The sequence below is a fragment of the Lipotes vexillifer genome, unplaced genomic scaffold, assembly GCF_000442215.2.
Source record: "Lipotes vexillifer unplaced genomic scaffold, Lipotes_vexillifer_v1.1 scaffold440, whole genome shotgun sequence".
NCBI lineage: Eukaryota > Metazoa > Chordata > Mammalia > Artiodactyla > Lipotidae > Lipotes > Lipotes vexillifer.
The window spans coordinates 881483-895209 of NW_006778543.1; the positions used below are offsets into that span (position 1 = coordinate 881483).

Sequence of the window (13727 nt, forward strand, 5' to 3'; positions counted from 1 at the left end):
GGAATGTGGAAGCTCTGGGCAGGTCTCTTCATCCCTCTGAGGAGAAAAAGAAATAGCATGACTGACTATTAACGAGATGGTCTATACAAATGGCTTTATGGACTCAAAGAAAACACTTTAAGACACTTCAAAAAAATTACTAAGTGAGCATTAGTCTAGAAAGGCAGAGAATATTCTCTTCTGACCACAAAATCTTTTCTTGAAAGAAACAGTGAATGGCTCTCTAGATCATCATTATTATCAAAGGACGTTGATAAAACGAGCTTGGGAATCCAGGTGAAGAAAGAAAGGCGGAAGTGGGTGCAAAAAAAAAAAAAAAATTCTGGTTACTATTTAATTCAGTTGGAGATGTAGTACTCTATGGACTAAAGGTCCTGAACTCTTCCTTTGTGTTACATTTTTTTCCATTTCAAAGAATAAAAGAAAACTTGTTGGAATAGTCCATCAAAACAACTGCATCTACACTAAAACAAAGAAACCAAAGAAAACAAAAACAGTGCTTAAACACATCATCCCTGTAACAATTTGAACTACTGCTCACCTTCTGTGACTGAAAGTAAGAAAACATCACAGCATCAATCTAAAGCTTTGGGATAGGAGGTCATTTCCTCTTGGAGAATTTTGCTGCCAGGTAATGCTACAAGATAGACGATGAATACCAGGCTGAATGTATCTGAATGAGTTACTGGAGTGTAAACCAAGACAGAGCACTTGCTAAGGGCTATTGAATGATTTGTGAATGTCACATTTGGAGTAGCAGCTAAAAAGAAGTCTTCCCTGGGATAAGAAACTACAGAACTTTGAAGGGTTCATCTGTCCCTTTGGATAGAGAGAAAGTGAGCTTCATTTTCTAAGACCTTGGGGAAACGTAACGTTAGAGCTGAATAGAGCACAGATGATAATTAAATTATCAAGATGAAAATAACCTCAGTCTCTGAAATATTCACAACAGAAACCCAGAAATTTTGAGCAAAGAGCCTTTATATGCTTCTCGCTAAATGTGAGACGATAGTTTAAACTTTCAGCTCATTACAGGATAAAAACCCTGCTAACGTATCTGGCCTGATATCTTGGGCAGCTTGAGTGAAATACAAACTTAAGTATCCTGAAAGATCCCCCCAAATTAGGCTAACAGCAGACGTCCTATGACCACAGACTCGGGAATGGTTTCGCCATGGCTGTTGACTGTGTCTCCATCCATGTATTTCTACCACGGGATTTACACATCTTCAGTGAGAGAAATGAAAAGGAAAGTTTTGAGAAGGGCTGGGTCCTTCCTAGGAGATGTGGTGATCACATTTTCCATAAGATTCTGAGTGTTTCCCATTACAGTTTCCAATCTACCTGCCCGTAAGCATAACATCACAGTGTCTCTGATGTAATTCCTCACCACAGTTTAATGGAAACTTATTTTGATGAAAAAAAAAGTTATTTCCTTCTCAAACATAGTCACCATGAATTTACTGCCTGCAACAGATGATGTGATCTGGTGTAAGGTCTTAAAAAAGCAAATCTTTTAGACTTGATAAAGTCTTCCCCATGCCCATTCTCCCAGTTGAATTCTTAAGATATGATGCCTGTCCAACCATAACAGGGCCAACATTTCAGCTCACTGGTCCTAAAGATCCTTAGTTATGAACAATCTGTCTTTATATATACAGGTACCCCCTCCCTGTGAATTACACTTGGTATTAATAATGAGAAAAAGGTTATTTTTCTAGCAGCCTTGTATAGGTTATATAGATCACGACTATGAGTCCCAAACTGTGTGGAAAGATGGCCTGGGGCAGTACAGCAAACTCATGGGGGCACTCTGAGTGTTTAAAAGAATTAAGAGAAACAGCAATATTCGGCACCCATTGGACTTCGTATGAATGACTAGCTCAAGGGAGCTCACAGTTTCAACACTAGATTTTGAAACACTATTTTTGATGTCACATATTTGCAAATCTGGTTTTTCAGCAGTAGCTATGAAGGAAAGCAAGTACCATGGGGAAAATCAATGTGGAAAAAGAAGTGAGAATGGTGATGTCTGATCAGATTCCAAGACATGAGAAATAGTGCATTCTCCACAGGCACACACATCCCATTAGTAAGTAGTTGTGGTTATTTAAAAATTAGTTCGGGCTTCCCTGGTGGCGCAGTGGTTGGGAGTCCGCCTGCCGATGCAGGGGACAACGAGCTCGTTCCCCGGTGTGGGAAGATCCCACATGACGTGGAGCGGCTGGGCCCGTGAGCCATGGCTGCTGAGCCTGCGCGTCCGGAGCCTGTGCTCCGCAACGGGAGAGGCCACAGCAGTGAGAGGCTCCCGCATCGCCGGAAAAAAAAAAAAAAAAAAAAAAAAAAAAAAAAAAAAAAAAAAAAAAAAAAAAAAAAAAAAAAAAAAAAAAAAAAAAAAAAAAAAAAAGTTCATCATTTAAAATTTTCGATTTATGTTTATCATTTTTTCATACAGTTACTGAGTTGTTAGGATGTAAAGGCTTATGAAGGTATTTTGACCTAATGACCTTATGTATGGAATTGTTAGGTATTTCTTTGGGCTCAGGGGTGCCATGAAAAACATTATTGTGACAGCAAAGGCTTCAGTGAACCTGAAATTTGGGAACATCCAGACTCTGTAGAAGGCACTCTGTGGAGCTGTGTCGCTCCCCTCCGCATATGTCAGTGTGTCCTGCTGATTTCAGGCACACCTCCTTCTTAATCTCTTTCTAATGTTCATCATCATCATCACAATGAATTATCTGTGACATGAGTTTTGTGAAACAGCATTTCATTTTCAGGGAAAATTAAATATAACTTTAGAAAACTTCGGTAAAGAACAGACCAAATAATGAAAGAAGAATTCTTACCAGGCCAGGAAGTTCACAGCATTTGTCTTTACTGGCCCATGATGTGGAACAAATAATATCAAACATCTGTAACTGGAACTTCAATTTAAAAAGAAAATTGTCATTCAATAAAAGATATATAGATACACACTGTGCTTATAATTGTAATGATTTCATAGTATGTATTACATAATAGAACACCAATACATTTATAACATAATATTACAGTGAATAAATTAAAAAGTCATTCTAACAATATCAATCTTTGTTCCTCAAACATACAGTGATTTAAGATTTTTGTCAGTAGTTACTCCATCCACCATCCAAACCCCCTTATTTAGCACAATTCCTCCTTCCGTCTCTACCTAAGAAAGCTTAGTGCCTCTGTTGAAGTCCTCCCTGTCCTGTCCATCACAGTTACTCCAAGTGCCTCTGTAATCCCAAAATGCTCCATACATCTTTTATAGCATATGTCCCACCATACAGTACAATTATTTATATTTTCTTCTCCTCAGACTGGGAGGTCATCAAAGAACATAGAACCACTTATTCATCTTTGTGCCCCCTATCATAACATGTGGCATGTAGAGAATTCCCTGGTGGTCCAGTGGTTAGGACTCCATGCTTCCACTGCAGGGGCATGGGTTTTATCCCTGGTCGGGGAACTAAGATTCCACATGTCATGCTGTGCGGCCAAAAAAAAAAACTTGTGAAAACATGTGGCATGTAGTAGGTATTCATGATGAAGACTTGTTGAATTAATTCTGACTTTCATCGTTCATGCATATATTTGGCCACTTTCTTTTCAGTGCATAATGCAAGCCAGATACCATGTAGACCTCCTTTAGGATATGAAAATGAACAAAACCAGAGTTCTGCCCTCAAAGAATTTATAGGGAGTAAGAGACAGACACATAAATACTGTTCACAATGTGGTGTCATGACAGACTCTCATACGGTATTGTGAGAATCTGTGCTAAGTGTATTTTTATTTAAGCCATCGATCACACCATAAATATTTAGACAGTCTTGTTCTACTCATTTACGTTGACAACAAGTTAATGTATATTGTGAAATATTTAGAAACATCATTATAATATCATTAAGGGCTCACACTAGCTTCATGATGCGACCATTTCTAATGCTATATTTCTTCCTATATTATTTTCAAATATCGAATATCATCAGAAGTTTAGTATTAATAGACACACACTACTATATATAAAATAAACAACAAGGATCAACAGGGAACTATATTCAGTATAATAACCTATAATGGAAAAGAATCTGAAAAAGAATAGACATTATCTATCTAGCTATCTAGCTATCTATAAGTGAATCACTTTGTTGTACACCTGAAACTAACACAACATTGTAAATCAACCATACTTCCATTTAAAAAAACAAAAAAGAAAAAAGTGTCATCAATTACAGAGCTGGGAGAAAGATGAAATTCTTTGCATTTTAAATCTGTAACTTTCCTTCAGCAAGCGGTGTTTTCAGCAAAAGCTGGAAATGCTTGGTGCCTTATTTTCTCTCATCCCTGTCAAGGGTCCCCTGGATGAAGATGAGAATACTCAAGTAGTTGGTATGACTGAAATAGGTTACTAACAATGCTTCCAGCATCACAAAAGAGCCTGCCCTATCTGACAGTAAAGAAAATGAAGTCAGGCTTTCTCTTGTTATACCCAGGAAGAATTGTGCCTTGCTGCAAACATCCTTCCCCAAGTGAGTTTTGCAAGATTCATAAAATGACACAAAATTTGAAAGCAGATCCATAAATCAAGACATCCTGTTTTCTTTTTTCAATATAAAACCATTGTGTTATTTGAAGAAATACTGCATGATTCACTATTCTTTTTTTTTTCTGTATTAAAAAAAAAATTTTTCCCAAAGGGTATGATATTTAAGTCTGCTCAGGGAAACCATACAACAAAATTATGACCATTAAAAAATTAGGTTTTTAAAATTAAAGCATTTTTAAAGAACACGGCTGCTAATTTTCATGAACAGCAATAGCAACAAAGATATTTCAAGGAGCATAAAGATTAGGAGGCTATGGAGCTAGGCTGCCTGGGTGTAATCCACTCACAAGCTAAGTCACTTGAAACAAATTATTTAATGTGTTGGAGTCTCAATTTTCCTTACCTATAAAGTTAGGAAAATAATAGTAGCTATTCAATAGTAGCTATTCATTAGAGTAATAATAGTAGCCATAACAATAAAATGAACTCATAAAGGGAAATATTTAGAACAGTTCCCGGAATACAGTTATAAATAATAAATATTATTTATTTTTTCTTTTTTTAATTATTTTTTAAATAAATATTATTTTAATGTAACATGTACAAAAGCCCTTTTATAACTGATCTTTAAGCTGTAGGAGTATATAATACAGAGGCCAAAATAGCAGAATGAGAATGAAAGTGATGCAATATTGAGAGCAGAAATAGAACAGTAGTTTGTGTCCCCAATAATCAATGTTTTGGTTGAGAAAAATCTTAGCAAATAACAACAGCAGAAAACACTTGTTGAAAAACTTACTATGTGCCAGGCATTATCCTAAGGACTTTGCCTATATCATTTAATCTTTCAATCACCACTATGAGGTATGATAATAGTAATGTCAACCCCATTCTGTAAATTAGGACTTGGGACGAAAAAGTCAAAGTAATTTAAGCACATGTTGAAAGCTGAATTCTGGCTGGGATTTGAACAGCACACCTCATTTTCTTGTGGTTTATTTTGCAGTAAACAGATCATTAGTCTAATGTTTAAAATGTAGATACCCCAGCCTAACTTGACAATGCCATTTGTCTGGGGACATTTATTAAATGGGTCCCATTATGACAGCATTAGATAGATTCAGTTAATTCTGTAAGTCATTCATCCATTAAGAAATTTCCCATTTCTGAATAGAGCCCTCAGTGTGAACACATTTTAGTGAATGGAAAGATTTATTTAAAGCAAAGTCTTTTTTAACTAGTCCCAGGATATACCAGGCTTTCTTGAAGTTTTTCGAATTCACTGCCCAACCACCTATAACAGTATAATGTCTCCATATAAACCTTTGGCTAAAATTCCCCTACCCTATTGAGTTACTGAGATTCTTATGAGTTCATTTTATTTATTCAAGAGGTCGAATACCTACTAAATGCTGAATGAGGCTGATACTATCATTTGAAGAATGCTTGTGGGCTGTCTTTTCTTTTTCAAGTTAGATGAAGTCAGCAGCCTTTTTTGTGTGAGTACAACAAATTTATTCATAATTGTTTTGCATTCGTAATAGTTTAGATTCCTCGGCCTTTATTTAGAGACTTCTTTTCCAAGGCACATTTCTGGGGATTGTTCTTTAAAAATCTGGCTTTTATTCCAGAAGCAATTACACACACATTTATACAAATTATGGAGGAAACATTACAGAGATGACATGTCCAAAGATCTTATATTTGAGTGCCTAAAAGTGCAAGACAATATGGTTCAAAATAAATCATACTTCAAGTGGCTAAGAGGCAGCCCCTTTTCACTTCTGCAACTTTTTCCCTTTGTAACTGACTGAACATTATGAAAAAAAAAATCTGGCCAAATAAAAAAAAGTACCCTCCCACTTTCACTTTTTATAATCTCTTTCAAGGGAATACTTAGACAATTACAAGCACTTTTTCATTACTGGACATTTTTGTTTGGGTGTAGCACAAAAGGCAAGTCATTTGGGGTCAGATGTTAGCATGAAAATAAGATTAAAATATTTCTTGGCAGTTGAGTCACTGTGATCCGTGAATGGAAATTAAAATGTACCCCTGGCTCAACTTTCCACTCAGTACCAGTTTTCATCTGTTGATTTTTTTCCTAGTATAACATTTTTAAGCTTGTAATTTGAAGTCAAGCTGTACCTGAACTTATACAAATATTTAGAGAGCTTTACATTGCCTGAGAACATAGGAGAAAGAGTCCTGAGGACCTAGGCCATGTTCTGCTTTTAAATTGGTGTGTAAATTTGATTGATTCCACCTCCAAACTAAGATTTATTAAGCCTTTATCACTTGTCACCTATTGAACAGGGTGTTTTTACTTGCTCGCCCTCAGCTTACTGAATTTAAGGGAAACCATGATGGCACTATTCAATTAGGAGATGAAAAGGAACAGCTGTTGTAGTTGTTGGTAGTAATGAGAATGTTTAGGTGTAGACATGCTTGGGGGGAACATTTTGATCACGTTTACTTCAAGGTTGTAATTCAAATAATGGTGAGTTTTTGAACTTGCCAGTGAATAGACAGGGCATATGGTCACTGTTACAGACCAGATTCCCTCCTCTGCCTTAAATTCTATCATAATCAGTCTGAACCAAGGGAAAAGAGCTCAGAATGGAAATTGGGTAACCATATGCAACTCAGATACAAGCTCATATCTCACTTTCCTCACTTTTGAAAGGGGATTCCTCCCTAACTTATTCAAGTCTCAGTTTCTGCATCTATAAAATGGGGATAATAATAAGTATCTCTTCCTAGGGTTATTGGAGGATTAAACGAGATAATATCAGAAATGTTCACACTGCCTAGTCCATAGCAGGCAATAAATGTTAGCCACTATCATCATTTTAAGGAGTTAAAGATACAATCCAGTGAAAACACAACCATGTCCTTGCAATTTAAAAACACTTGTTTCTAGAGGATCATTGACTAGTCTACTATTGATTCCTACATAAAAGCTTTAACTCTAAATAAAATTACTAAAAACTCCATAACTTGTATTTGTCTTTATTTACACATCAGAGGGCTAAATAAATGTCAGTTGTATAATTATATGTGTTAGATTTGAAAAGGTGGAAAAAAGACACTAACAAACATAATCAATGCCAGAAGCTCAAAGTTTTTCTTGAATTATCTCTGACTGGCAGCATGATAATTTCATTAGGTATCAGAAAAGGTAGAAGAAACTTCTCAGGAGAAAGAAGATTGGAAAGGAGAAGCCCAGTTGTTAAGTTTCTTCCCATGTGTGTTTTGACGGCTAAATTAAACATGCCTATTAGTCTAGTCCCACTAGGGACTTTTGCTGCATGTAGAATCTTGCATTGCTGAATGCAAGTTGTTTTTATTATGAATATGAGTAATTTCAATACAGTAGTTACTATATCCCTAAATCCATTAATCTCTCCTCCACTCAACTTTGGTTTAAAAAATCTGTAGTCTTTAAAGACTGATAATTTAGAGTTCTTCCATCACTTGACAGTTTTTGAATCATTGCTGAATTTGCCAGGGAATGCTTACCTGTAAACTACGCATCCCTCTTAGATGATAATTACCCCTCCTGGAACGACCCCAAACTTGTACATTACACATTCCCTTTTGCATATTATATCAAGATTATATTAGCAATGTATGATTTCTAAATTGAGAACTGAAGACTGAAGCTTCTCTCTTGCCTTGCCCTGAAACAGTTAAGTAATAAACCAAAAAAGCAAGTGAGTTTTCAATCACATTCTTGAGATCTACTCTAATACCATCCATTTCAACATAATCAAATTCCTCAATAAGTGGGTAGACTAAAAATCTATTTAGTAATCCTTTGCAGACTTCTAGATTCTAGCAAAAGCTACAGCTTTTTTCCTACTAGGCTTACAAAGAACTCTTTAATGATTGACTTCTATAAATTCCCCTTTGTCTCCTACTGGGTGGAAGTTACCACAGAGGGTGCTCTGTTTAATTGATTTTCTGTCATGGTCAAAAGTAAAGATTTATCACCAGTAGGCCTGACACCTACAGTCATTTTTGCTTTCAGAAATAAATTCTGTAATATTTAATTGGTCACACAATTGGAGTAAAATTACTACGTAGAGTGTAATTTGAAATACAATTAATTTGTAACTGTGATTATAAAACTGTAGTTGTAAAGTATGGATTATAATTAGGAGATGGTATGACATATATTAGCGGACTGTTGTCAATACCACACATGGAATACTATACATGCAAAACATTTATGAAAAGACATGATACAATTCAAATAGATGACTTCCTATTTAATTCCTATCAAGTGTTTCTTGAGAAAGTACTCTGTTCATACGAATTTATTAGCTACTGTGATGTAGGGTAGACGTGGGTCATTGCAAATGAAGACGAAGACATGGTTTCTGTTTTGAGGGGTTTATACTCTGGCTAGAGAAGTGAAATGCAGTTATATGAAAGAGCAAGAAAATAATATATGACTACAAATAATCAAGGGTTAAGCAAGTACTAGAGTTTTAGAAAAGCTGAGATGGAAAAGGTATGGTGGACATTCTTCAATAAAAATAGCTGCTCTTCATTGAATGGCTACTAAGTGTCAGGGATTTTATATGCATTATGTCTAAAATAAAAAAAATAATGATAGCACTAAGTGATATGGGCCATAATCTCATCCACCTGGAATTGTTTCTCTTTCTTAAATTAGAGTCTATTCATTCATCCTTCTAAGCATCCATCTATATACATCCATTTATCCATACAAGGTATCCGTAGTTTGCCAATTCTGGAGCCTTGTAAATCCTGAAGTGTGCTATCATAAAAGTATCTTCCATGAAGCAGAAGGTGAAATGTTTCCTAATCCACATGGCATACCACAAATTAAGGGGAGATAACTCCTCAGTATCATGTAAACATTCTTAAAAGTCTCTTACCACAACTGAAAACAAAAGAGCCTTCCATAGCTGTTATATTCCCTCTTTTCAAACATCTAATCCATAGTTCTCCAAAGCAAAGTAGAAACAAAAGTACTTTTAAAGATACTTCAAAGCTAAGTGTTAAACTAATTAGCACACATCTATGAAGATCTGAAAGTGTCAATATACCCTGATTGTACACAAGGATTTCATTTCTATTGTTACCACAAAGGGAAATGCCATGAAACAGCAAACTGTCCCGAAGTAAATTCCCTCACCACTCTGGGACTGTTTCCTGGTATATAAAGTGAAGGGGCTATACTAGAGCAGAGGAATTAGAACTGTGTTCCTCAAAGCGCCCTTAGGGAACATTGGAGGATGGCAGCACCTGCTACCCCATGTCCCCTCTCCCATTCAATCAACATGGGTGTGTTTTAATCGTACTCATTTATTTGATATACTAGAAGACTTCATTTGTACTAAGTGATTTCAGCTTAAAAACACTTTGAGAACCACCAGGTCCTTCTAAAATTCCATATAGCTGGTTAGTTCTGCAGATCTATGAAAGCATAAGGCAATAAGAGTGAATCATAATTAACCTGATTATTCTGCTACACAGAAGTGTAGATTTGAATATTTGGAATTGCTTTCAAGAATAAAACTCCCTCCAGGCTAATTGGTTCTAATTATAGAATGACTCAAATTAGAGAATGTTGCTAATTAGCTGTGAATATGTGGTGTTAAAACAAAAGCTTGTGTACGCTGCTCTTTTTTGCGGGTAGTGACTGAAGGGAAGGTGATTTCTTTGTCAATTCGAAGTCTCCTCGTCTGAAACTCCATGTTGTATGATGAAAAATATATCTTAGAATGATTTGTTATTTAAATAACTATTAACAGTTAAAGGGTTAATTTTACATTAGCCATAGCAAGAATCTAGTTTTAAAATGCCCAAATCTAACTCAAATGAGAGACTTATGTCAATTTACCGTGTATAATAATAACATATTTTATTCGGATTTGTATCTGCTTATATAAATGAGGTTCATTTACAGTTTTGATTCTCATTAACAAACCATTTATGCCACACTATTTTATTTGAATTTTAAAATATGAATATTTTACTACTTGAATTTTAAAATCCATTTAGAAAACAAACTAGTCTAATTCTTGGAGCATTCTCCTTATAATATAGCAGAAGCATATTGCAAGAGCTTTGAACGTTCATGTTTTAATTCATCTGAAGAGGCCATTATCTACTTGTTTATCCATTCATCAATCTATCATTCATCCAGCCCTCCTTCCATCCATCCCTTTACCAAATTTTTCCCCTGGAAGATAGATAATTATATTTCAAGAGGATTTTTTTCTTTAACAATAACACAGATTCACTTATTTATCCACTTACTGGTGCAGAGTTTCCATTTGGTCCTCTTGATCTAACCATTCTCCCTAGGACTTCGACACCATCTAATGTGATATTAGACGATGCATTTACTGCCTTCTCACCCACTTGCTTGCAGTCAATAACCACTTTGGCCAAAGTCTTGCTGACAACAACATGTAGCTGATAAAAGTAAAGATGTTTTCGAAGGTAAGCAGCAGGAGAAAATATCAACCAAATTTACATAATTGCATGACTCCTCACCAAAAAGTATGGAAGAGAAAAGAAGGAATTCTGTCACTATGTGTTTTGCTTAAGGAAAAAGGTTCTACTCTTACCATTTCCATGACTGTCCCACATTCAGGCACCATCTCTATGTTGTTGTGTTTTTTTAAACACTAATGAAATCTCACATGCTTCTTATTTCCCCTGTAATATTTCTTGGCTACTTTGTGACTGACTCTGCCTAACCAAGAAAAGAATCATGTCTAGAGGAAGTTGGTAAATAAATGACAATAATTCCAAAGAAATGCTAATGGGACTATTTTGAACCATGAAGTAATATATCATCTGCATCTCATGTGTTTTTAAGATACCTTGTACTTCTGGTTGCACAGTCCGATTAAACCAGAAAAAAAAAAAACATTTTTATGCAACTTTTCTTATGCAAGAAAGAGTCAGAATTTTGTTATGCAATTGTTCTTATACAGTTATGGTATTCAAAACCCCAGAAAGTAGCAAAGTTGTGTAGATTAGATAGATCTGACCACATTCTACACCAGGAGACAGAAGGCAAGATGAAGACTGCTTTGCAACACCCCTTCCCTCCCTCTGACAGTACAAGAAGGGCATGGTTAAGAGGCAAAGCTTTTTGCAGTACCACTTAGTAAACTCTCTGCTCTCCAGCACTCTTGGTGTTGCATTCCTTAACAGCCCAGAGATCAGCGGGCTTATTCACTAAACACAAAGGAAACAGTAAAGTTTGGAAGGAAGCATGTCTATTCCAGTGATCACCAAAACAAAGTGTTTCAGAGATGTGAAATGTGAATGAACAGAGTTCTATCACAAGTGCCAGGTTAAAATAAGAACAACTAAAGTCAGGTTTTACCAGCTTCCTCCGGGTAACTTATATAATGGCAGTGATGGGTTGTCTGTCTGTGTGTGTGTATATATATATATGTCTCAGTGCAATCTGTCTACATATTTCAACATGATTTGGCAGCTGGTATTTATCTATATTGGTGGCCAGGTAGACCAGCAATCTGTCCTACATCATACATAAAGTAGTGAACTAACAACTATCTGCTAAATAATACAGTACCTTCTACTACATGGTTCCTCAAAGTAAGAACCTGGACCACTTCTGTGGTAGGGCACCAAAATTTGCTATCCCCAAATGTCTCTTCGGTATGCGGATTGTTTCAAGCTGAAAACAATCAAGGCCCAAAAGACTCAGGAAGAAACTTTGACCTTGCTTCTAACCGCCTAAAAGGATTTACACAGAAGTCCTGTTCCCAGAACGGAGCTATCACCAGAGATATCTGCAAAGAATATAGGCTAGGTACAGTGGGGGAAAATCTGCGTCCCATTGTCTCTGCAGGCCCAGCAAATATTTATTTACCAAACATTTGCTTTTCCATCTCCATGTGAATTACCTTCCTTCCCTCTGAAGTCCCAAACTACCACCCGCAAAATCCTCTTTTGTCTTTAGCTGAAGATGGTAATTAAGGTGAAGCTTTCGGCTATTTTGGTGAGATACTCAGTTTTTCCTGGGTCTCTCCCGTGTATACATGTTATTAAACTTTTGTTTGAGTTGTTCCCGTTAATCTGTCTCATGTCAATTTAATTCTTAGGCAGCTAGAGGGACCTAGAAGGATAGAGGAAAATATCTTCCTTCCGACACTATCAATATCCCCTGCGGTACTGGATAAAAATGTACATTTTAGGGCTTCCCTGGTGGCACAGTGGTTGAGAGTCTGCCTGCCGATGCAGGGGACACGGGTTCGTGCCCCAGTTCGGGAGGATCCCACATGCCGCAGAGTGGCTGGGCTCGTGAGCCATGGCCGCTGAGCCTGCACGTCCGTAGCCTGTGCTCCGCAACGGGAAAAGCCACAACAGTGAGAGGCCCGAGTACCGCAAAAAAAAAAAAAAAAAAAAAAAAAAAAGGTACATTTTAGAGTCCCATCCCAGAACTACCAAATCAGAATGTCAGGGCATTGTTTACAAGCCCCACAGGTAATTCTTACTTCAGGTGAAGTATGAGATCCAAAGCTCTATGGATTTTTTGTTTTACTATCTTCTGTTGCTTTGCCCACCACAAATAGAATAAAAAATATACGTATACAAGGCATTACTCACCTTGTGAAAGCTTCCATAGAAAATTTTCCTAATTTCAGGTCCTTCAAAAGTAACAGTTTGAAAATCCCCACTGTAGTCATGGTTGAAATATGTTAGGGTTTTCCCACCATCTAATCAAAGAAAGGAAAAGAAAAACATTTGAGAAAGTATTAAAAGGAGTAATTTTTTAAAAGTCAACTCAAAATAATGTAACCTTTGTTTTCAGGCTGTGTTTAGGACAAAGTGACAAGTAGGTAAGGAAATGACCTATAGTCCTTGGGTTGCCCCAGGTTTTCAATTGGCCAGATTAACTAACTTAACCATGTAGTGATGATGATGAGGTAAGGACCCTGACATATACTGTTCCTCTGTAGTTCCTTGCCTATATTCCCATTCCCACTACCCTTTTGGGAGACGGTTGTCTGAAGTTGGAAGTAGAGGCAGACAAAAAGGAAAAATGAAGTTAGTCAAATTGTTGCCAGAGCTGCTCCAGATCTTTGCTCAAAACCCATCAACCGTCTAACCCGCACTTTTGGCAGGGATG

The 13727-nt window shown here is 36.5% G+C and overlaps 1 protein-coding gene across 1 annotated transcript in view; it reads right to left on the bottom strand.

Annotated features, from left to right (window-relative positions):
* The window catches only part of COL14A1 (collagen type XIV alpha 1 chain), a 231472-nt gene that overhangs the window by 68082 nt on the left and 149663 nt on the right, over positions 1 to 13727 (bottom strand). The window contains exons 32-35 of the mRNA XM_007451664.1: positions 13205 to 13314; positions 10871 to 11029; positions 2850 to 2927; positions 2 to 36 (exon numbers count right to left, since the gene is read on the bottom strand). Of these exons, the coding sequence (XP_007451726.1) occupies positions 2 to 36; positions 2850 to 2927; positions 10871 to 11029; positions 13205 to 13314 (382 nt within the window). The remainder of the gene's footprint in view (position 1; positions 37 to 2849; positions 2928 to 10870; positions 11030 to 13204; positions 13315 to 13727) is intronic.